This window comes from Amblyraja radiata, chromosome 22 (genome assembly GCF_010909765.2).
Source record: "Amblyraja radiata isolate CabotCenter1 chromosome 22, sAmbRad1.1.pri, whole genome shotgun sequence".
Taxonomy (NCBI): Eukaryota; Metazoa; Chordata; class Chondrichthyes; order Rajiformes; family Rajidae; genus Amblyraja; species Amblyraja radiata.
Window position 1 is genome coordinate 34,339,583 of NC_045977.1, and position 24,577 is coordinate 34,364,159.

At 43.4% G+C, this 24,577-nt stretch overlaps 1 protein-coding gene and 1 long non-coding RNA gene across 3 annotated transcripts in view; one reads left to right on the top strand and one right to left on the bottom strand.

The window, feature by feature from the left end:
• On the bottom strand, positions 1–9,458 carry LOC116985892. The gene is made up of 3 exons (XR_004415366.1): positions 9,368–9,458; positions 213–296; positions 1–131 (listed from the first exon to the last, which is right to left on the bottom strand). It is a non-coding gene; the product is annotated as an uncharacterized LOC116985892 (long non-coding RNA).
• Positions 9,194–24,577, top strand: part of cdip1 (cell death inducing p53 target 1) — a 22,212-nt gene continuing 6,828 nt past the window's right edge. Inside the window, exons 1-3 of one of the 2 annotated variants that reach the window (XM_033041006.1) lie at positions 9,194–9,297; positions 17,521–17,611; positions 21,114–21,291. In XM_033041006.1, the coding sequence (XP_032896897.1) occupies positions 9,209–9,297; positions 17,521–17,611; positions 21,114–21,291 (358 nt within the window). In that variant the 5' untranslated portion in view covers positions 9,194–9,208. The remainder of the gene's footprint in view (positions 9,298–17,520; positions 17,612–21,113; positions 21,292–24,577) is intronic. The other variant, XM_033041005.1, reaches the window with a different exon arrangement.

Consider the following 24,577-nt stretch of genomic DNA (forward strand, 5'->3'; position numbering starts at 1 on the left):
AGGTTAATTGGCTTGGTGTATGAATAAAGAATTGTCCCTCGTGTGTGTAGGGTGGAGATAATGTACAGTGATTGTCGGTCGGCGCGGGCTCTGTCAGCCGAAGGGCCCGTTTCCGCGCTGCATCTCTAAAACTAAAAACGAAATTATTATGAAGATTAGCCCCAATTGGTAAATATCAGCATACTAAATTCCTGGAATGACCAGCAACTTACTTTCTCAAGGTCCTTCTTCATATTGTCATGGTTGCTAGTCAAGAGATTAATCGCATTCATCAATTCTTGTAGTGACCCCATCGCCTGAAAAAATGGAAACATGCGATTACTTTGATTGCAGATTAACAGCAACAGTGACGATTATCTTCTATCTGCCATAACACAATAGTCACAATCCCAAGAAACATTATATTGTAGACAAGTGCATTATTATGGCAACCGTGACAAACAGGGAAAGGAGATTCAGGGCTTGAGCATTTCAGTCGTGCAATAACAACTATTTTTCCCCAGTGGTGTTTTCAAAAATAAAGGTCAGTTCGATAGCAATACGTTTATTTTTGTTATTACAAGCTAAAAATACTAAAGACCAATGTCACATTGATCAATAAAGAAGTGTCATTGCTGAAGTGAGGAACCAATTTCCTCAGAGATACGTTTACAGATGTTACGAAAGAAGACTTTAAAATAATGCAGGGGAGCTGGATACCAAGATGTCTGAAGAAGGGTTTCGGCCCGAAACGTTGCCTATTTCCTTCGCTCCATAGATGCTGCTGCACCCACTGAGTTTCTCCTGCATTTTTGTGTACATTCAAAGGTAGAAATGGGTGCACAATGATAAAGAGAGATAATTAGAAATGTTACAGAATTGTATGATGGAATCTACAAAAGAAGTCACTTCAAATGTTTAAATTATCATGTAATGCGTGAAATAATGATTAATAGGCTAGAAATACTGCCTCGTGCAAATAGTGAGAGACCATGCTCAAAAAGGAGTCACTTGATGCTTGATGTTCCTCAGTATTCAGTAGGGAAGCAGAAGAGGCAACAGTTTTAAACAAGGAAAAGTTTAGTGCTAAAAAAGGTGGATATGGTTAAAACCCTAAACAAACCCATAAGGACCATCATACCATTGTGTGTGTAAGCTACCTAATAGTGGAAGTGAGAAATTACCAAGAGTTGTGTGGACTACTGAGGAATTGTAACCAAAGCCTCAACAAGTTTGCAGGACATGACAGTTTGGGTGTTAGGGGTTATGGGGTGAAGGCAGGAGAATGGGGTTAAGAGGGAAAGATAGATCAGCCATGATTGAATGGCGGAGTAGACTTCATGGGCCGAATGGCCCAATTCTGCTCCCATCACTTAGGAACTTATGACAGTGACTGTGTTGAAGGTGGGAATAGATGCAATCCCTAAACTCCATCTTAACATTCAAGTTTAGCTGCTTTCCCCTAGCAGGTCAGAGTTCCCATCACATTTTGATTTGCCTGTTTAAATACTCACAATTCGTCCTTGTGCCCTTGGTATGCGGACCATGCTTAATGCAAAGAAAGTCAAACTGACAGCAGTATTTACCGTGACAATGTCGTACCATGTCCTTTATCCTGTCCAACACCAACTCAGGGATAGCTATAGTGTGAAGGTAGATTATTGGGAATAGTAATCTAAAAACAATGCAAATAAAACAGAAGTAATCTCCAAGAGAGATCTTGGTAGAGGAAAACTCTGCCTCAGTACTGGTTTGGAAGAGAGAGATGAGAACTACAAGTACTTCCCTAGGCTTAGGACAGTAAATTATCCTTTATTGTCATTCAGACCTTTCGGTCTGAATAAAATTTCGTGCCTTGCAGTCATACATATAATAAAAATAACAAAAACACACAATAAACACAAATTTAACATCCACCACAGTGAGTTCACCAGGCACCTCCTCACTGTGATGGAAGGCAAAAGCCTTATATATATAGAAACATAGAAATTAGGTGCAGGAGTAGGCCATTCGGCCCTTCGAGCCTGCACTGCCATTCAATATGATCATGGCTGATCATCCAACTCAGTATCCCGTACCTGCCTTATCTCCATACCCTCTGATCCCCTTAGCCACAAGGGCCACATCTAACTCCCTCTTAAATATAGCCAATGAACTGGCCTCGACTACCCTCTGTGGCAGAGAGTTCCAGAGATTCACCACTCTCTGTGTGAAAAAAGTTCTTCTCATCTCGGTTTTAAAGGATTTCCCCCTTATCCTTAAGCTGTGACCCCTTGTCCTGGACTTCCCCAACATCGGGAGCAATCTTCCTGCATCTAGCCTGTCCAACCCCTTAAGAATTTTATAAGTTTCTATAAGATCCCCTCTCAATCTCCTAAATTCTAGAGAGTATAAACCAAGTCTATCCAGTCTTTCTTCATAAGACAGTCCTGACATCCCAGGAATCAGTCTGGTGAACCTTCTCTGCACTCCCTCTATGGCAATAATGTCCTTCCTCAGATTTGGAGACCAAAACTGTACGCAATACTCCAGGTGTGGTCTCACCAAGACCCTGTACAACTGCAGTAGAACCTCCCTGCTCCTATACTCAAATCCTTTTGCTATGAAAGCTAACATACCATTCGCTTTCTTCACTGCCTGCTGCACCTGCATGTCTACTTTCAATGACTGGTGTACCATGACACCCAGGTCTCGCTGCATCTCCCCTTTTCCTAGTCGGCCACCATTTAGATAATAGTCTGCTTTCCTGCTTTTGCCACCAAAATGGATAACCTCACATTTATCCACATTATACTGCATCTGCCAAACATTTTCCCACTCACCCAGCCTATCCAAGTCACCTTGCAGTCTCCTAGCATCCTCCTCACAGCTAACACTGCCCCCCAGCTTAGTGTCATCCGCAAACTTGGAGATATTGCCTTCAATTCCCTCATCCAGATCATTAATATATATTGTAAATAGCTGGGGTCCCAGCACTGAGCCTTGAGGTACCCCACTAGTCACTCCCGCCATTGTGAAAAGGACCCATTTACTCCTACTCTTTGCTTCCTGTTTGCCAGCCAGTTCTCTATCCACATCAATACTGAACCCCCAATGCCGTGTGCTTTAAGTTTGTATACTAATCTCTTATGTGGGACCTTGTCGAAAGCCTTCTGGAAGTCCAGATACACCACATCCACTGGTTCTCCCCTATCCACGCTACTAGTTACATCCTCGAAAAATTCTATAAGATTCGTCAGACATGATTTACCTTTTGTAAATCCATGCTGACTTTGTCCAATGATTTCATCACTTTCCAAATGTGCTGCTATCCCATCTTTAATAACTGACTCTAGCAGTTTCCCCACTACCGATGTTAGACTAACTGGTCTGTAATTCCCCGTTTTCTCTCTCCCTCCCTTCTTAAAAAGTGGGGTTACGTTTGCTACCCGCCAATCCTCAGGAACTACTCCAGAATCTAAAGAGTTTTGAAAGATTATTACTAATGCATCCACTATTCTACTTCTTCTTCTTGTAGGATTCCGGCAGTGTAGACGCTGCTAAGCGTATTACTGCCCTCCACAGGTCAAAGTTTGAACTAAATCCTTACATACAGTCCTGTAACTTGCAGGAATTGAAGAACAGCCCTGGATATCAGTTGATGTTTCTCACTGTGTCCAAACAAAGATGAAACAGAAAAAGCCTCAACTCCAAGTCCTGTCAGTCTAACAAACAATACTTCTCTTTCTACCCTGTACTTTTTACATTCTAGGAAAACATGCTTAACTGTCTCATTACTCCCACATTCACACAAGCCAGAAACATGTTTCCCTACAATGCACAAATAGTAATTTAACCCACAGTGTCCCAACCTCAATCTACACAGTTTAACTGAGTCCCTACGGGACAAAGATGTACAGAAACATATTTTCCTAACTTCAGATTGTATAGAAAAGTAGTGCCTACCCCTGACTTCCATTTCCCATCCTCTCTGCCATTCTTTTGTTAAGCCCTCTTTAATTATTTCTCTCAGTTCCACTCTCCCCAATAATACATGGATATCTATTTCTCTTCTTAAACTCTCCTTTGCATCCACTATTTCTGGAGCTACTTCCTTAAGTACTCTGGGATGCAGCCTATCTGGCCCTGGGGATTTATCGGCCTTTAATCCATTCAATTTACCCAACGATACTTAAATATCTATAGCAGCTAAGGAAAGTTAAAACCCAATGCCGCACCTTGTGGACTCCATCCTCGTTGGCTTCCACCTTTTTTTTGACCTGCATGAGTTGCCACATCTCCTTCACTGGCCCTGTTCCGCCCACGCCGATGCTGCTGCTGACCGAGTACTTGCGACTGCTGGTCTCCGCCTGGCTGCGAGCCATCAGCTCCGGGACGCTGGGCAATTGCCCCAACACGTCCATGGCGTTCTGCAGCTTGGCCACTTTTTCCTCCAGCTGGTGGAAGAGCGAGACCGACTTCCCGCTTTCCCTCGGCTCCTTCTCCTCCTTGCCCGGGGTTTCTTCCGAAGCTGGCGCTTCATCCTCGGGGGCCTTCTCCTTAGACCTCTTGGGTTTGATGAACTCCACCTCAACTTCTTCCACCGTCTTCTGCGCGTCCTGTAGGTTCAGGTGCTCCAGGATACCGTGCAAGAGCGCATGCAACGCGTTGAAGTTGCACACACCCACCTCGGGGGTGCCGATGGACAGGTTGACCAGCTCGTTCAACGTGAAAGTGTGTGCCATCTCTTATCGTGTCTATTGGGACATAAGTAGCGCCTTGTGTGAAGCCGCCGCGGAATTGCAACCCAGTTCAGGACGACCTGGCTGCAAATGGAACCTCATGTGTCCCGGGCGTCTTCCATTGACACCAACTCGCCAAACAACCTCCCCACCCCTGGCCCGTTACACCTCTGTTGCTAAGATACCTCCACCGCGGCATGGAAACGCCTTTATTCGGGTTGCTCCTATGTCACCTCAGTTGCCATTGTGGCTTGGTGGCTTTATGTCACGGCCTGCATTGTCCCCACGCAGTAACATAACGCAAATGTTTTGCTTTACTTTTTTTTTGCAAAAGGGACAAATAAGATAAGAGCCAGCAATGGTGACCAAGAAAAGATGGAAGCCCACCATGGTCCATTGTAGGCTGAGGAGAAGGTGACGCAAACAGTGAAACTACAGGGTGGTGGGGTTTGCTGCTTAATGTATTCAACATGAACACTGCATCTCATCCTTTTCCATCCCAGGAGATGGACTATCTACTGACTTCTATTATAAACCCACTGACTCCCACGACTATCTATACTACAATTTTTCCCACCCTGCTTCCTGCAAAAACTCTGTCCCTTACTCCCAATTCCTCCCTCTACACCTGCATCTGCTTCCAAGATGAAGTGTTTCATACTAGGGCAAAAATTCTCCCCCACCCTAGTCTCACTGTTGTCCTGCCGAGTTTCACTGTTTGTATCACTCATTATCATCTTCTCCACAGCCAACAAAGGACCATTGTGGGCTCCATCTTTCCTTGATCATCGTTGATGGCTTTGTCCTTTTGTATACTTCATTCATTTGTTCTTTGTACCTTATCATATCTCTCGTTTTCCTCTCCCCTGACTCCCAGTTTTTCTCTGGAGTTGCTGCCTGACCCGATGAGTTACTGCAGCCTTTTGTGCCTATCTTCGGAGGGCTTATAGCATGCATTTGAATATGCCAAAACACCCTCCCATATCTTTTGGCAGCCCTTGTGTTTCTTTGACAAAAATAAACTGCGGATGCTGCAAATCCAAAACAGAAAGCACAAAAAGAAAATGTTGGATGCATTCAGATCTAGCAGATGCAGCAGCATCAATGGGGAGAGAAACATTCAATCCTTCTCTCCCCACACCTTTGCCCCACCTGGACTCCCACCTACATCCAAATATGTGTGTGGACATGTTTGATGAACTACATATCACAGATATGCTGATTTTTTGGGTTCACCACCTCAACAGAACACCACCCCAGCCAGCTTCGGTTTTAGGAGTTTTTTTGCCTTTGGAGTAGATATTATCTCGCTGGGTCTTCTTATCAAAGAGTTTATCCGAAGATAGGCACAAAAGGCTGCAGTAACTCATCGGGTCAGGCAGCAACTTCGGAAAAACGGAATAGGTGATCTTTCGGGTCGAGACCCTTCTTCAGACTGGGAGTGCCAGCTTCCTGGCATTCTGAATCTTACCCCATCTCTATCCTAAACTGAGCTCACCCTGAGCTCATCCACTCTTTATACCTTATACATCTCTGTTCACCGTGTAGCATTTGTAAAATGGTCTTCCAATCCATATTATGCTTACTTTTTCCAAAATATATAACATTTATTTTCAAAAAACTCATAATGTCATCCTTAATATTTACGACAGCTAAAAAACCTTGGCTGTGTAGGAAGGAACTACAGATGCTGGTTTACACTGAAGATACACACAAAATGCTGGAGTAACTCAGTGGGACAGGCAGTAGGTCTGGAGAGAAGGAATGGGTGATGTTTCAGGTCGAGACCCTTGTTCAGACTCTGAAGAAGGGTCTCGATCTGAAACGTCATCCATTCCTTCTCCCCAGAGATGCTGCCTGTCCCGCTGAGTTACTCCAGCATTTTGTGTCTATCTTCGGAAAAACCTTGGCTGTTTTGCTTTGCCATTTGTCGTGCATTTAGATGCATGTCCTGCCTGCATATGTCCAGCTGAAGGTGAGACAGCCAATGAACAATCTCTGTCCTTGTACATCACAAGGACAATGACAATCCACCTAAAGGTATGGTGCCCTCTGTCACAATGATGAAACCTGTCTCTGACAGGACTGTAATTCCAGGCATCAATAACTTACGTTTTCAGCCTTGGTCTAATCGTGATCAATGGAGTTGATGTCCAGAGACAAGATAAGACTGATTGCCCTTAGCATCAAGGCAGCATGTGGGCCAGCATGTGTAGTCACATATAGGCCAAACTAGGTAGATCAGAAGGTTTCCAAGGAATGTAAATCTGCAGCAGGCAGTGAAGAAAGCGAATGGTATGTTAGCTTTCATAGCAAAAGGATTTGAGTATAGGAGCAGGGAGGTTCTACTGCAGTTGTACAGGGTCTTGGTGAGACCACACCTGGAGTATTGCGTACAGTTTTGGTCTCCAAATCTGAGGAAGGACATTATTGCCATAGAGGGAGTGCAGAGAAGGTTCACCAGACTGATTCCTGGGATGTCAGGACTGTCTTATGAAGAAAGACTGGATAGACTTGGTTTATACTCTCTAGAATTTAGGAGATTAAGAGGGGATCTTATAGAAACTTATAAAATCCTTAAGGGGTTGGACAGGCTAGATGCAGGAAGATTGCTCCCGATGTTGGGGAAGTCCAGGACAAGGGGTCACAGCTTAAGGATAAGGGGGAAATCCTTTAAAACCGAGATGAGAAGAACTTTTGGAACTCTCTGCCACAGAGGGTAGTTGAGGCCAGTTTATTGGCTATATTTAAGAGGGAGTTAGAGGGAGTTAGATGTGGCCCTTGTGGCTAAGGGGATCAGAGGGTATGGAGAGAAGGCAGGTACGGGATACTGAGTTGGATGATCAGCCATGATCATATTGAATGGCGGTGCAGGTTCGAAGGGCCGAATGGCCTACTCCTGCACCTAATTTCTATGTTTCTATGTTTCTAAAGCAAATAAATAAAACAAGAATAAAACTCTAGTATCAGTGATGAATCTTATTAATGCTCTTCGTGTTCACTAATATCTTTCAGGCAAAGCAATCTACTGTCCTTACAGAATCTGATTTACAGTTGACTCAGAAATGCCCCACCGAGATGGCTTTGAAGCATGGAAGGACAATAAATGTTGTCCTTGCCAGTGATGCCTATATCCTTCTTAACATCTGTTTAAGAAGCATTTAGACAGGTACTGGAATAGGGCAGGTTTGGAGGGATATGGGTCAAGCACAGGCAGGTGGGACTACCTTCCTCCATGGCCAGAGTGAGCAACACCAGAAATTGGAGGAACAGCACCTCATATTCCGCTTGGGGAGTCTGCATCCTGGGGGCATGCACATTGAATTCGCAAAATGTTGTTAGCCCTTGCTGTCTCCTCCCCTTCCTCAGCCGTCGGGCTCCTCCTCCTCCTTTTTCCTATCTTCTCCCCACCCCTTCCCCCCCCCCCCCCCCCCATTAGTCTGAAGAAGGGTTTCGGCCCGAAACGTTGCCTATTTCCTTCGCTCCATAGATGCTGCTGCACCCGCTGAGTTTCTCCAGCATTTTTGTGTACCTTTGATAGGACACGTTGGCCGGTGTGGATGAGTTGGACCAAAGGACCTGTTTCCACACTGTATAACTCTATGACTCTATGATTGGTGCCTCATCTGCGACCCTGAACATTTACTCCAGTTGGCGAACTATGGTTACATTGTGTACCCCGTACAAAATACATTGCACCAACTCCCCATGGCCAAGTTGTTGATACCTTCCAAACCCAGGGCTTTTACAACCAAGAAGGACAAGAGGTGCGGTCACATTAGCAACCCTCAGCATTTCCTACAATTTACACAATATTCCTTAATTGCAAAGAAATCGGTTGTTTTTCCCCACACAAAGTTCCTTACTCCTAGCAGCGTTGTATAGTATAGCCCTGCAGTATAGTCAAAGAAGGAAAGCTCTCCGGCACCTTTTCAAGGACAATTAGTGTGTGTGTATATATTTATATCATGGTATATGGACACACTTATCTGTTTTGTAGTAAATGCCTACTATGTTCTGTGTGCTGAAGCAAAGCAAGAATTTCATTGTCCTATACAGGGACACATGACAATAAACTCACTTGAACTTGAACACAGCAAAGTGGGAGGATTCAATGGTCATGCCCCCAAAGTGGGATGTTGACCTTGTTTGCAATCCAGCCACACAAAACCAAATGAAGATTTAGAATGGCAGATAGAATTACAATTCTTTCTCCCCTCCCCTCCCCTCCCCTCCCCTCTCCCCTCCCCTCTCCCCTCCCCTCCCCTCTCCCCTCCCCTCTCCCATCCCCACTCCCCTCTCCTCTCCCCTCCCCTCTCCCCTCCCCTCTCCCCTCCCCTCCCCTCTCCCAAACTAAAGGTCAGCAGTTGGCATTTAATTGTGATCGTAATTGCTGGGCTGGAGGGGGAAGTGTTTATGCTAAAGTAACGGGACTGGGAATTTGACGGCTTAACTCTGCTGAGTTAGTGGTTCCTGGCAGCGGCGCATGCGCGGCTGCTGCCCTGCGGATGCGGTGGAGCGGCAGCGACAGAAGCTTCCACTCACACCACCGCGACCCACACGACGGCGGCGGCGGCGGCTGTGGACGCCCGGAGAGGTCCGTATCCTTACATAGAAAGACGGTTTATAAATAAGTGGGGGGAAGCTTGTCTTCCTTTTTGTTTTACCGAATCCGCGATGCGAATAGCCGGCCGTTGATGCTGAGGAGAACGGTCGCGTTATCTTCTCCCATGTCAGGGTTTGTTTTGCCGGCGGGGCATTGTGGGAGTTGTAGTCCCGAGGGTCACGTGGTCCCCGTGACTTCCCGGCCAGCGGCGCGACTGGTTGAACTACATCTCCCATCCTCCCATCACACCACTCGCCTCTGCCTTATGACAAGACCTTTGAAGTGTCTGGGCCTTGCAAGTGACTGGAACTCGACTAGGCAATACATTCTTTATATTCTGTAGTGAAGGGACTGCCCGTGCTGGTTTACACCGAATATGGACACAAAATGCTGGAGTAACTCAGAGGGACAGGCAGCAACTCCTCCAGCTCTTTTGCTCAAGATTTCAGTATCTGAAATCACTGGTGTCTCCAATTAGAAGCCAACCTCTGTACTTGAGATTCTGGAGTTTGAATATTTAATTAAAATATCAAATGCTATGAGATGTTGTGCCATGCGAATGCAAGAATGAAGAGCCATGAGGTTTTTTTTTGGTGTGCAGCAGTTATTAATTGCAGTATATTTGCACTATGTTTGAAAATCATATATTTTGTATTTTATATAGCTAATTCCAGGCGTCACTTCATTTAACACACGAGTTGACAGTCCATTTAATAGCTGCAGATGTTCTAGTACCTCCTAAATATAACATTTAAATGCGGAGTTACAATCACTAAGTGAAATGATTATTTTGTGGATCTTGTGGTTGATTTAAATGTTGCATATATCGGGTACTTTCACAGTTTCATGAAGATTTTCAATTAACTTTTTAAATTACAATGTTGCCTTTAGTTTCAATTTTAGACCTAGGTTGATAAGGTATTTAAATTGTAGGATTCATTCTTGGTAAACTTATTTTGGTTTTTATATCTTTCAAGCTATGCTTTGTGTATTGCTTAGTGAAGGTAGATTGTCTTGATACACATTATATTTTCACTCTGTTTCTTTTATAATCCAACTTGCTCTTTCCAGATGTTAACAATTTGCTGTATAGTCTCCCGCTGTATTCAAATATAATTGCATCAGTTTATCACATGTTTTTAATATTCAAGTATGGGGAATATAATATAAAATTGTGATATAATTTGTGAATGGAAAAGTAGGAAGTTGGTGCTTTTAGCAGAGGTCTAATTTGTAAGGGTTATGGGGAAAATGTAGCAGAATGGGGTTGAGAGGGAAAGATAGATCAGCTATGATTGAATGGCGGAATAGACATGATGGGCCGAATGGCCTAATTCTGCTCCTATAATTTATGAAGATATGAGGTCTACATATTGCTTTTGCATTCTTGGATCTGGAATACCCAGTTCTCCCTGCTATCCTCTTCAGCACCATTCATCAGCATGCTTATTCAAAACTGCTGATACTGTCCCAATTGCATCATGCCTCATCCATCTAGCAGCCTTTGGCTTATTTTTAGATTAGATTAGATTAGATTAGATAGCCTTTATTGTCATTCAGACCGAAGTCTGAACGAAATTGCAGCAGTCAAACATACAATACAATAAAAAACAACAATAAACACATATTAACATCCACCACAGTGAGTCCACCCAGCATCTCCTCACTGTGATGGAGGCAAAAGTCTTAGGGTTGCAGTCTCTTCCCCCCTCTTCTCCCTCTGCGCTGATGCGATACCCCACCGGGCGATGTTAAAAACTGTCCCGCGGCTCAATCACCGCGCCCCGGGGTGGTCGAAGCTGCCGCCTACCAGTCCTGCTGACGCAGCCGCTGGCCCGCGGCCGAACCCCGGACTCAGGCCACCACCGCCAGAACACCATCCCAGCCACCGGAGCACCGTTCCAGCCCCGAGCCTTTATGAACCTACATTGAAGCTTTTCGGAATGTGGAGATGAAATTTAGGAAAAGAACAGCCTGGTTTTCAAATGATTCCATGACATATTTCTTCACTGTATTTTAATGCCCTGATTAGTACGGGTGTCAAGGGTTATGGGGAGAAGACAGGAGATGGGATTAGGAGGCAGAGATAGATCTGCCATGATTGAATGGCAGAGTATACTTGATGGGCTGAATGGCTAAATTCTGCACCTATCACTTATGACCTTATGACATCCTTAGAATCTCTCTATTCATTTCTTATTGTTTCTCCATTGTTATGCTGACCACGCCCTGGGCTCTGGAACTCTTCCTGAATCACTAAAAGTATTACCATTAAGCCAATGTTCTCCTTTCCGTGGCATGTTGTCCTGTGAAGTGCCTTGGGATAGACACAAAATGCTGGAGTAACAGAGGGTTAGGCAGCATCTCTGGAGAGAAGGAATGGGTGACGTTTTGGGTCTAGACCCTTCTTCAGACTGATGTCAGGGGAGTGGGCGATAACAGAGATTGATGTCAGGAGAGTGGGCGGTACAGAGATGTGGGCGGTACATAAAAAGTACCTTGGGATGTTTTACTATGTTAAAGCCCTGTAATTTGCACATTATAAAAATGACAATTTACAAAATTGTCTTGTAACAATTGGTTTTACAGCCAGTGAAGTACCTTGGGATATTCTGTGGATTGACAAATGCTATATAAGTGAGAACTTTTTGTATTGCACTTTAGGTTAGCAAGACACAAGGCTTTTCAGTTATTTTAATACTTTATGGTTTTTAGTTGCATTGCTAAATGTGACATTTGGGTGGCACAGTGATGCAGTGGATAGAATTACTGTCTCACAGTACTAGAGACTTGGGTACTGTCTGTGTGGCGTTTGCACATTTTCCCTGTAACTTGTGGGTTTCCTCTGGATGCTCCGGTTTCCTCCCACATCCCAAGGACATGCAGGTTTGTAGGTTAATTGGTGTCTGTAAATTGCCTCTAGTGTGTAGGGAGTGGATGAGAAAGTGGGATAACATAGAATTGGAGTGAACAGGTGATCAATGGTCAGCATGAACCTGGTGGGTTGAAGAACCTGTTTCCTTGCTGTGCCTTTAAACTAAACTAATCATTGTTGGCCAGAGCAAAACCTTCATGATCAATGAATAAGGTTAGTTTAAAAATGGGTAGGGGATAGAATTGGTTGCCCATGGTTCTGGGAATTCTCTCTGCTGCCTGCATGGTACCAGAAAGAAATATGGTGGAATAATTTTTGTTGGTAGTTGTAACAACAATAAAAGGTGACACCATTGTGAAAGTAGCTCATTCACTGCTGGCACCAGTGGTGTGATGTATTTATAGTGTGTGATTTCTGCAGAACTGTGGCATCTTGCTCAGGCATCTTTGGCAGTTCCTCTGTGTATGACCTCATCACCGAAGAAAAACATATTACTCCAAACAGCTTTATTTCATGGTCCGGAAATGCATTCTTTGTATCCATTGATGTGCACTTCTCGTGTCATTACTAGTGTAGGATGATAAAAGACTGGACTAAATCTTCTCATGCAGTTCTAGAAAGCAGCGCCTCACCATCAGAAGGAAAATGCAGGATGATGGCATTCCGTTAGAAATCAGTCATTAAAAGTAACTCCAGGGTCTGGGTTATCTAAACCACTTTGGTCTCATTCAAATGGTGACCTTGTTTTTAAACTCTTTGGAATTGCTTTTCTGAATCATTCCAGAGATGCTACCTGTTCCGCTGAGTTACTCCAGCATTTTGTGTCTACCTATGATGATATTTGCTCTTGGTTACAATGTTTTGTTCCCTTCATAACTCTTTGCCTGCTGAGTGCTGGTAAAGAAAGCTTAATTTGGACCTAAAATGAAAATGAAAGCACAAACTGCAGATGCTAGAAATCTGTAAGATAAAGACAATAAATGAAAAGTACGGTAGTCGAAAGAGAAACAGTAAATTTTTCAGAGCAACCAACGGAACTGAGGAGTGAAAGCAAGTTAGTCTAAGTAGCAGAGAAGATGTGAATGGGCAGAAATGGGTGGAAGAAGAGGAATATCTATAATAGGGTGAAATAATGCAGCCATTAATTGGACAGCTCGGCTCTTTTCACCTGGTCAGAATTCTGAAACTCCTTCCAAAGAGAGATGTGGCAAGTTCAGATATCTTTGTAACACAAAATGCGTTGATTCAAGGGAAAGACAAAAGAGACTGCAAATGCTGAAATCTTGAGCAAAAAAAGAAAGAACTGGAGGAACTCAGCGCATCAGGCAGCATCTGTAGAGGTAATGGACAGACGACGTTTCAGGTCAGGACACTTCAGACCTCCTGTCTGTCTGGCTCTTTCAGTCTGGAGTAGTGGGGCGACTGAAAAAGGGTCTTGACTGAGTATCACCAGCACTTTGTTTTATGCATTGATTCAAGGTAGCTCGACTATATTAGGTACCAGGACAAGTAGTGATGGATGGTAAATATTGCTGTTCCTAGTAAATCCTGTTTCATATTTCAAAACTTTAAGTGGATGATAGAATTTTCCCAAGGCATCGTGTGTGATGTACATCTCCTCCTTTCCTGCTTGGGTAACTCAAGTCAAACAAAGTAAGATTTGGGACAAAGCTGCTATTCTCTCTATGCCTGATCAGTTGCTGAAAGTCTGCCATGAGAAGCAAATATGCAAGCCAAATATAATTTGGTTCTAAAATGGACTCCAGATGAAGATTTATTTTGCAGTCTTATGCTGAGGAAAATGAATGCCAGGTTGTGTATATATGTGCTCCATGGTCGGATAGTTGGCTACCAAACCGTCTCCCCCACCTGGTTTGCCGGGTAAGGAGGGGGCTGTGGACCCCCAGCAGGACCAAAAACAAGACCTGTCAAAGGGCGGATGAGCTTCTAGCAAGCCAACGGCCATCTAAATTTCGGTAAAAGTTGCGATTACTGTCGTACATTGCATTGTAAGGAATGATGATAAAGCACACACACCAAAATCCTATACTTCCAGCGGTGGAAGTCTGCAAGAACTGGAGGACAGATGTGTGGTGCGTCCGTCACCGTTCCCGTTGGAAACCAGCACCACTACGTCGCTAATGTTTTCAACGATGATGAATGAATGAAGTATTCATAAAGTATGAATGAATCCCCCTCCCATTCCAAATCCGACCTTTCTGTCCTGGGCCTACTCCATGGCCAGTGAGGACCACTGTAAATTGGAGGAGCAGCACCTCATATTTCGCTTGGGCAGTTTGCACCCCAGTGGTATGAAAATTGACTTCTCTAATTTCAGGTAGTCCCTACTTTTTCCTCCCCTTCTCAGTTCTCCCTCAGCCCACTGCTCTTCCTTTCTTCTTCCCACACCCTCCACCTTCACATCAGTCTGAAGAAGGGTTTCGACCTGAAACGTTGCCTATTTCCTTCGCTCCATAGATGCTGCCTCACCTGCTGAGTTTCTCCAGCATATTTGTCTACCTATAAAACATCTTCCCTTTGAGAGAAATACATTTTAAATTCTATTCAATGCAAAATTGAAGAAAACCTGCATGTAAAAACATTTCTTTAAACAATATTATATAACTCTCAGTAAACACAACCCAGAGAATGTTGCTTTACAGCACATATGACATGTAGGCAGTTGGTAGTTTATTTTTATCAATTATTTCCACAGTTTCTCATGAAAAATAATCACTGATTCTGGTTTTTTTGATTGCTCCCAGATCACCACAATGCCTTGTTTTAAAAAAATAAAGACAATTGCTTAAACTGATGCAGGGCTGCCAACATTGGGTGAGAGTTGGAAGTGAGAAATTGCGAGAGACCAAACCCGAGGGAGCCTAGCAACCCCCTCCTATTGGTACGGAGCTTTTGCATTTTTCAGCTTGAAATTGTGTAATCTGGTGCATACTGGAGCGAGTCTTTTAATTTACACTTGAATTCAATATTTATGCTTTAAATTGGATTACCTATGAATAAGGTTAGGCTAAATTACATTCCTAATTACATTCCACAGTAGAGCCAGGCTCTGATCAACAGGTGCAGCACATGAATGATCTTAGTGTATTCATGTATAGAAATCAGATTATAATCAAGCACTTGGCCCATGTTGACCAACCTGGGTACACCTGGTACTACTCCTGACCCTGACTCCAGTTGCATACCTTCTCTCATTCCTGACCCTGAGTCCAGCCTTACACCTGGCTCCCTATTCTACCCTGATCATAGCTGCTTACCTGCTTAGGTTCCCAGTGCTGAACATTCCCACTGTCCTAGCTTTAACTGCACACCTAGTACTATTCCAGACCTTGACTCTGGATGCACACTTGGCCTTGCTCCTAGCCACTCCGGACTGACAATAAATCTGGTTCACACATAAAGCCCCATATCTGACCCCCTGGACTTAACCTATTACGTTCAAGTCCACAGGTGCTTATCTAATGCAGTAATCTTTTATGGGGCACCACGGAAAATTAGCTACATCCATTGGCTTCCTTGTTATCTAACACGTCAGAGCGTGAGAAATTCTGTGATCAGCGTGAGAGCGTGAGAATTTGGCGAAATGCGTGAGTCTCACACTCAATGCGTGAGAGTTGGCAGCTCCGCTGATGCACATGTAGTTCTCTGGTAAAGTAATGTATCTAATCTTTATCTTTGTAAGGCATTGAAAGATTAAATGTGTGTGATGGAAATGTAATAATTTGTGTTAAGATGTACATGTTAGTTTCAAATTTTATCATGAGCATTACAAATGGTCGCCTGATAAAATGGTTACAGCAACAAAGGTTAATGTTGGTTCCTAGAAGAGAAATTCTATCAGTCGTATTTTATTCCCCCACCCCCCCTCAACTTGAATTGTTTTCCCACAAGTACTAATCCAATTCCCCTTTTGAAAGGCCTGATTGCAAAAGGTGGTTGAAATAGAATCAGAAGTGAGTTCCAGGAGTCGAAGTAAAATAATTTCTCCTCTTCATTCCAGAATTTTTTAATCTATGTGTTGGTCCTTGAATGGTCTTCCAATGGGCTTAACTTTTCGTTAGTTTAGAAAACAAATATTCATAATCTTGTGCACCTATCAAATATCCTCCTTTCATTACACAGATATCAAACCCGGTCTTTCCATTATAACTTTTCATAGTTGAAGTCACTCCTTGCCATAATTCTTTTCCATGCTATCTAAAACCCTTTATCTTTCCACAAAGTGCATTAACTGAGTCTGCATTTCAGTCCATCACATCCTTCTAACAGTGTAGTCAGAGATCACCAGAGAAACCAGAGTCCTCTTCCGAGACATGAATTACAAGGGAACTTTAGGTGTGTAAACAGGACCAACTTCAAGAAAATGCTGGAGTCCTACCACCTCCCACTACCTGAAGAGCTGCTGCCAGATTCATAGTATGGACTGTGTCTACCCCAATGCACATTGGGCAAGTTTTCTTGTGCAGGAAGTACAAGAAAATGTAGGAAGCTTTATCAGCGTCAGCACATGGCTGTCCTTGACCTCACTAAAGCCTTTGACTCTTACCAATTGGGAGGAAGTGTAGGACATCCAACAGATTTCACTAACAAGTTAGATTGCACAAACTGGGATTATTCTCCTTTAGAGCAAGGAATGCAAAGAGAGGTGTTTAATAGTGTATTAGATCAGGAAATGTTTAGACTGGATGTGTAGAGGGAAGTGTTCCTGTTAGCAGATGGGTCAATAGCTGGGGCCAGATGTTGTATTTAAAAGGGATGTGGGAATTTATTTTTAAACGCAGATAGTTGTGGTTTAGACTTACTGTCACATAGGGCGTGGAGACAAGTATTTGAGGTTTAAAAAAATGGGGATGGAATAGGTAATTGAGTATCTAATTTGCAGAACTGGGGCGGCACGGCGGTAGAGTTGCTGCTTCACAGCGTCAGAGACCCAGGTTCGATCCTGACTGCATGTGCTGTCTGTACGGAGTTTGTACATTCTCCCTGTGACTGCATCAGGTGATCAGGTTTCCTCCCACATCCCAAAGACGTACAGGTTTGTAGGTTAATTGGCTTGGTAAAATTGTACATTGTCTCTAGTGTGTAGATAGTGTTAGTGTGCGGGATCACTGGTCAGCGCAGACCCGGTGGTACAAAGGGCCTGTTTCCGCGCTGTATCACTAAACCCCAGGCAAGGAGTAGGTGAATGGGAATGACAGCATTGTCTCTTCCAGGGACCAACATATACTTTGTTTAGAAGGGCCTCTTGGGTATTGACTGAACTTCCATTTGAAGTTGCATGATTTTGGAGTTCTGATTTTGATTTTAATCATCTGCAGGGGACAATGTCAGAAGAACCACCTCCTCCGTACCCAGGGGGGCCTTCTGCTCCACTGCTTGAAGAGAAGGGAGGACAATCTGCACAAACAGGTACAAATCCAGTATATAATGTAAAGGAACTGCAGGTGCTGGTTTATATCAAATATGTGGACAAAATGCTGGAGTAACTCAGCGGGTCAGGCAGCATCTCTGGAGAAAATGGATGTGACGTTTCCGGTTGGGTCTCTTCTTAAAAAAAAAAAATGTATCCTGACTAACAGTGTAATGAAATTAGACTCTTCTACTGGCATACAAAAAACAAAATAATTAAATATCTTGCTGTGGGCCGAGGAGCTTTATTCTGCAGTTTCGTAACCCAAGTCACCAAACTACATGAAATTTTCACATATTGTGTAAAAATATTTATATAAATCACCCCTGAAACTCGATATGAAGAAGACTTGCACATTTTTATTAAATTAGAGAAAAACTGGAAAAATGTCGGGAATTTTTTAGTCCAATCAAAGCACGTTTAACATTGAGTTGTCTGCCAGTTGGCCAATCACGCGCTTTGTTTCAGGCTAGCACACAAAATGGCTGAGGGGGCTTCACAGATGCCTGTTTTACTGGAGATTCCGATTTGTTGTTCTGTGGAATAAATGTCGGAAACTTGCAGCAGGTTAATTGTATTTAGTGGGAAAAGCATTAAAAAGGCTGAAGAAAGTGTTGCAAAATGGATTAAAGTGCAAGAAAGCCTTCAAAGTCCCTGCTGATGTGCTGGAACACAAAGAAGGCCCCCATGAATCAACTCTAACTGAAAGGTAAGACTAAAGTCTGAATTTATGAAAATCTATCTGTATGGACTTTACTTAATTTAATTGCACCCTTTTATAATGTGAATAAATTAATTCATTCCTTATTCATTCATTCACTCACTCACTTACTCATTCATTCATTCATTCATGAAATTGAGGGCCTAAACTATAACACAGTCAATTAAACATTGTCACTAATGCCAGCCTGTTGTAGAGTAATAAGTCTTTAACAGCTAATCTCGGAGCTGCCTGCGAAAACTTACCGGGAAAAAGTGCTCCGATCGCGGGACCTAGGTACTCGCGGTAAATAGCGATCGATATCCCTCCGTTTTTCTCCCGTTATCGGGGTCTGAAAATAACCGCCACAGACGGCACTATGTACAGCCTCCCCCCCCCCCCGCCCGCCCGCGGAGATGATCCGCGGCTCCGCGATCGCGAATCGGCCGCTTATTAATTGAGACCGCGGCTTCACTTTACCGCGAGTACCTAGGCCCCGCGATCGGAGCACTTTTTCCCGGTAAGTTTTCGCAGGCAGCTCCGAGATTAGCTGTTAAAGACTTATTACTCTACAACAGGCTGGCATTAGTGACAATGTTTAATTGACTGTGTTATAGTTTAGGCCCTCAATTTCATGAATGAATGAATGAATGAATGGAGTAAGTGAGTGAGTGAATGAATAAATAAGGAATGAATGAATGAATGAATTTATTCACATTATAAAAGGGTGCAATTAAATTAATTAAAGTCCATACAGATAGATTTTCATAAATTCAGACTTTAGTCTTACCTTTCAGTTAGAGTTGATTCATGGGGGCCTTCTTTGTGTTCCAGCACATCAGCAGGGACTTTGAAGGCTTTCTTGCACTTTAATCCACTTCGCAGCACTTTCTTCAGCCTTTTTAATGCTTTTCCCACTAAATACAATTAACCTGCTGCAAGTTTCCACGACATTTATTCCACAGAACAACAAATCGGAATCTCCAGTAAAACAGGCATCTGTGAAGCCCCCTCAGCCATTTTGTGTGCTAGCCTGAAACAAAGCGCGTGATTGGCCAACTGGCAGACAACTCAATGTTAAACGTGCTTTGATTGGACTAAAAAATTCCCGACATTTTTCCGGTTTTTCTCTAATTTAATAAAAATGTGCAAGTCTTCTTCATATCGAGTTTCAGGGGTGATTTATATAAAAAAATGTACACAATATGTGAAAATTTCATGTGGTTTGGTGACTTGGGTCACGAAATCCTATTTCTAGACACGTTTTTGATGCTCGGCCCACAGCCTAAAGGAACTGAAAGTGATCATTGCAGAAGTTGAAGTTAGAAGTGAAGGTTTATTTTCAAATGTATGTAACTGTTCTGATCATTTTATAATGGTCTCCAAATCTGTATTTTACCATTTTGATGTATCTTTATTTTATTATAGATTAAACAACCAATCTTTATTTTATTATAAATAAGTAAATATTGTTGCATTTATCTCTTTAATACCTTATTCTGGGTGGAAAGGCAGATCCTGAGTTTGAATATGTGCAATAGCATTTCAGGCTGAATATAGATGCAAAATAACTCAGTGGGTCAGGCAGCAACTCTGGAGAAAATGGATAGGTGATGTTTCGGGTCGGGTCCCTTCTTCCTATACCAAAGATAAAGACAACATTTCAGGCAGGGCTCACGAAGAGATTCACTTGCATCAGTGTTTATTCCAACTGCTTATCCATATGTTGAACAGAAATCGTTCTCAGAGTATGGCAAATTGGAGCAACATAAAGATATAAGATCTGCCCTAAAATAATGTACACAATACACAATACAATTTATTTGTCATTTGAACCCCATTGGGGTTCAAACGAAATGTTGTTTCTGCAGTCATACACACAAAAAAGAACCAAGACACAACACAATTTACACAAACATCCATCACAGCGCATCTCCTCCTCGCTGTGATGGAAGGCAAAGACTTATCGCTCCCCTGCACTTCCCATTCCCCTCCCGATGGCAGTCAGTCAAAGCCCCCGGCGGGCGATGGTAATTGTCCCGCGGCCATTTACGCCGCGCCGGGTGATGCAAGGCCACGCTCCGGGTCTTGTTGTTGGAGCCCCCGGCGGGCGCAAGCAAAGTCCCACAGTCATTCCAAGCCGCGCGGGGCGGTGATGTAAGGCCCCGCTCCAGGTACTCTTCAACCCCGCAACTCGGGCGGGTGAAGTCGCCGTTGCGGAAGCCCCGAAAAGCGGTCTCCCAGCAGGGACCCGCGGGCTCCCGGTGTTCCTGTCTGCCAGACCTGCGTAAAGCCTCCGAATCTTCTGGGGTCAGGTCGCAGCAGCGCGCCACCACCGCTCCTCCCGCTCCGAACTCGGCCAGGTCCACGATAGTGAGTAGGTCAGCAGCTCCGTGACTGGAGCCCTAGGTCGTTCCTGCCGGAGGCCGCTCCACGGTGCTAGGCCCCAACGTCAACGGAGACCCGACAGAGAAAAGGTCGGGTTCTCCGTGCAGGGGAAAGATTTTTAAAAGTTTCCCCCGCCCCCCACCACCCACACACATACACAAAAAATAAAATAAAAACTACATTCAAACGAGACAAAAAATAATAAAAATACAGACGGACTGCAGAGGCCGCTGCGACGTGAGTCGCGCCGCCCACCGGACACTAAGCCTCCATATCCTTCCTCAGGTAGTATTTTATTGATGGTTTCAAAATGAATTGTCTTAGAGTAAATACTGTAAGAGATTTGGACATTAGATAAAGAATTTGTGATTGACAATTTGTTGATTTTTACATTACAGTAATTTACAATGCAGATTTGTTTAGTTTCTGCAGGGTATATGTTGCCTCCTACTGCTCCTCCTGCCACCATTCAACCTCAAGGATATTTTATCCCACCAGAGGTTGGACCACCTCCGTATGAGCTAACGCCACAACCAGGATTTATACCACTTCATACACCTGCAGAAGGTGGTATGCCAATGCCACCACATGGTAACTATCGTTGATGCGATTATGGAATTTATTAACAGCACTGAATTGTTTTGTAAGTGATTTCCACCATAATTAAACATTCTGTGGTGAGGTGAAGATCAATTGATGTATGCTAGGAATGAGTTTGCTCTGCCATAGTTTTGTTAGAAATGTTTAGGAAATGGCTGCTTTATTTGATTTTCCACTAGTAGATTAATAGATTTAAAAATGTTAATAAACAAGTAACTTCCAGCAATTTTTATTTTAATGCCCTTTTTCTTTTTGCCCCTGAATGGATAACATAAAATGATCTGTTGTACAATTTTCTGTGTTCAGTGCATGTCTTTTGACATAGACGAAGGGAGCAAAGGCTTCATTAATAGTATCAATTGTACTTCTTGCAAGCACTGGGATCTCTGCTCTGATGCTAGGAATGGAACTGGACCCCAAAAATTGGGATGACATTGTAGAATTCACACTTTGAACAAGTATGGTAAAATCTAAACTTAGTTTTGTGCTGTCATAAAATGTAGTAATGGGTAGATTATTTCATGACAGAGAAACATTAGTAAATTTCACTTGAATTTTGTTGCGTGCAATCAAAGAATGGTAAATCAGAGACCAGCCCTTTTGAGGAGAAATCTAGTTGTCCCACTTATGGTTTCCTTCCCACATTTGAGGTTATTTTTCCCCATATTATTTATCCACACCATTAGACAACACATTATACATTCTACAATTTCATCCCAAATAAAGCAGTTTTGGCCTCCAAATTTGAGGAAGGACATTCTTGCTATTGAGGGAATGCAGCGTAGGTTCACAAGGTTAATTCCCGGGATGGCGGGACTGTCATATCTTATTGAAACATATAGAAACATAGAAATTAGGTGCAGGAGTAGGCCCTTCAAGCCTGAACCGCCATTCAATATGATCATGGCTGATCATCCAACAGTATCCTGTGCCTGCCTTCTCTCCATACCCCCTGACCCCTTTAGCCACAAGGGCCACATCTAACTCCCTCTTACAGAGTATTGACACGCTAGAGGCAGGAAACATGTTCCCGATGTTGGGGGAGTCCAGAACCAGGGGCCACAGTTTAAGAATAAGAGGTAAGCCATTTAGGAGATGAGGAAACACTTTTTCACACAGAGAGTTGTGAGTCTGTGGAATTCTCTGCCTCAGAGGGCGGTGGAGGCCGGTTCTCTGGACACTTTCAAGAGAGAGCTAGATAGGGCTCTTAAAAATAGCAGAGTCAGGGGATATGGGGAGAAGGCACGAACGGGGTACTGATTGTGGATGATCAGCCATGATCACATTGAATGGCGGTGCTGGCTCGAAGGGCCGAATGGCCTACTCCTGCATGTATTGTCTATTATCAAATATAATCAATGGTATAGATCTTTTCGGGTTATCTTTCAGGAAGTGGTTTGTTGTCTGAGAAACATTTGCAGATTGGAAGTATCTTGTATCAAATTTATTTATTTTATGACTAATCTTTTTCAGTCAGTCTGCAAAACTGTAACACCTCATCACAAACTATTTTAAGTAAATCTCCAGGCTTAATGATGAACATTGAGAATAACGGGGTGAAAAAATATTGTGTAATTACTATTGAGAATCTTCATCTTCTTGATGTATACATCTGACCTTTATGATAATTCAGTCATCTACCATGTTGCCAAGTAATCTTCCTTTTATGTTATTTCACTGAACTAAGTTTCAAATAAACATAAATCTGGAAATAGGTCAAATGTTGTGGTTGGTGCGGCAACAGAACCAGAGCTGATATGTTATCTGTTGTTAAGAACGTGCAGATTGGGAGCAGGTGTAATCTGTGGTCCTTCAGCCTCTCCATCATAGCACAAAAATAAGAATTAGGCACAGATCACTTGGCTCCTTGAGCTTGCTCTGCCAAATCACAGCTGATCTGCGTTATAGGCAGAGGTTGAGACAGGCTGGGACTATACTCCATAGAGTGCAATGAGGATGAGGGGTGATCTTGTAGAGGTGTATAAAATCATGAGCGGTATAGATAAGTTGGACGCGCTGTGTCTCTTGCCCAGAGGGTGGGAATCGAGAACCAGATGCCATGGGTTTAAGGTGAAGGGGGAAAGATTTTGTAGGAATCTGAGAGAACTTTTTCATGCAAAGTGTGGAACGAGCTGCCGGAGAATGTAGTCGAGGCAGGGACTATCACAAAGTTTAAGCAGCAATTAGACCCGTACATGGATAAGACAGGTTTAGAGGGATACGGGCCAAACGCAGGCAGATGGGGCTAGTGCAGATGGGACATGTTGGTTTGTGTTGGCAAGATGAGCTGAAGGGCCTGATTCCACACTTTATGACTCTGATTGCAAATTCAGCTCTGCATTCTCGTTGGCCCTTGGTAATCTATCACCCCCTTATCAAAAATATATCTACCAATCCCTTCAAGATATTTGAAGACTTGCATTCCACTGCGCTGTGCATTGAAAGTCCCTGAAACTCTCTTTTCCTGGGTATTTTTTTAACTTTGTATATCTTAAATGCATGATCCTTTATTTTTAAAGAATGACTCGGTCTAGATAATCCCACAAGAGAAAAAACATCCCTTCAGCATCTAGTCTGTAAAGACCCGTCAGGATCTATGTTTCATCAGACTCGCCCCACACTTTTCTAAACTCCAGCAGAAACAAGCCTAGCCTATCAAAGCTTCCCTCATAACCACACAACCATCCAAGATCATGGCTTATCTACCATGGTTTACTTGTCTTGCCCTATATACCCAAAGCACTTGACATTTCTACATAGTAGGGAAATCAACGAATCTGCTTTTAATAGCTCTTCAAAGACAGTGAATTCCATGTTTTTCTGCTTGAAGACATTCTTCTCCCATCATCTTAATCTGCCTCTCCCATTATTTGTGAGACTGTCTTCTCGTTCAAGAATCTAGCCAAGGAAAGCATCCTTTCTGCATCCAATCTGCTGATCCCAATGAGAATTCAGGAGGTTGCAATGAGATCATCTCATTATTCTGAACTCTTTAGACTTTACTTTAGCCTTTGAAATAGATTGCAGAAACAGGCCCTTCGGCCCACCGAGTCCGCGCTGACCAGCGATCACCCCATTCACTAACACTATCCTACACACTAGGGACAATTTACAATTTCACCGAAGCCAATCAACCTACAACCTGTACGTCTTTGGAGTGCGGGAGGAAGCCCACACGGTCACGGGGAGAACGTCCAGCCAACACCCGTTGTCAGTATCGAACCGGCACTGTAAGGCAGCAACTCTATCACTGCGTGACTGTGCCGCCCAACTATTC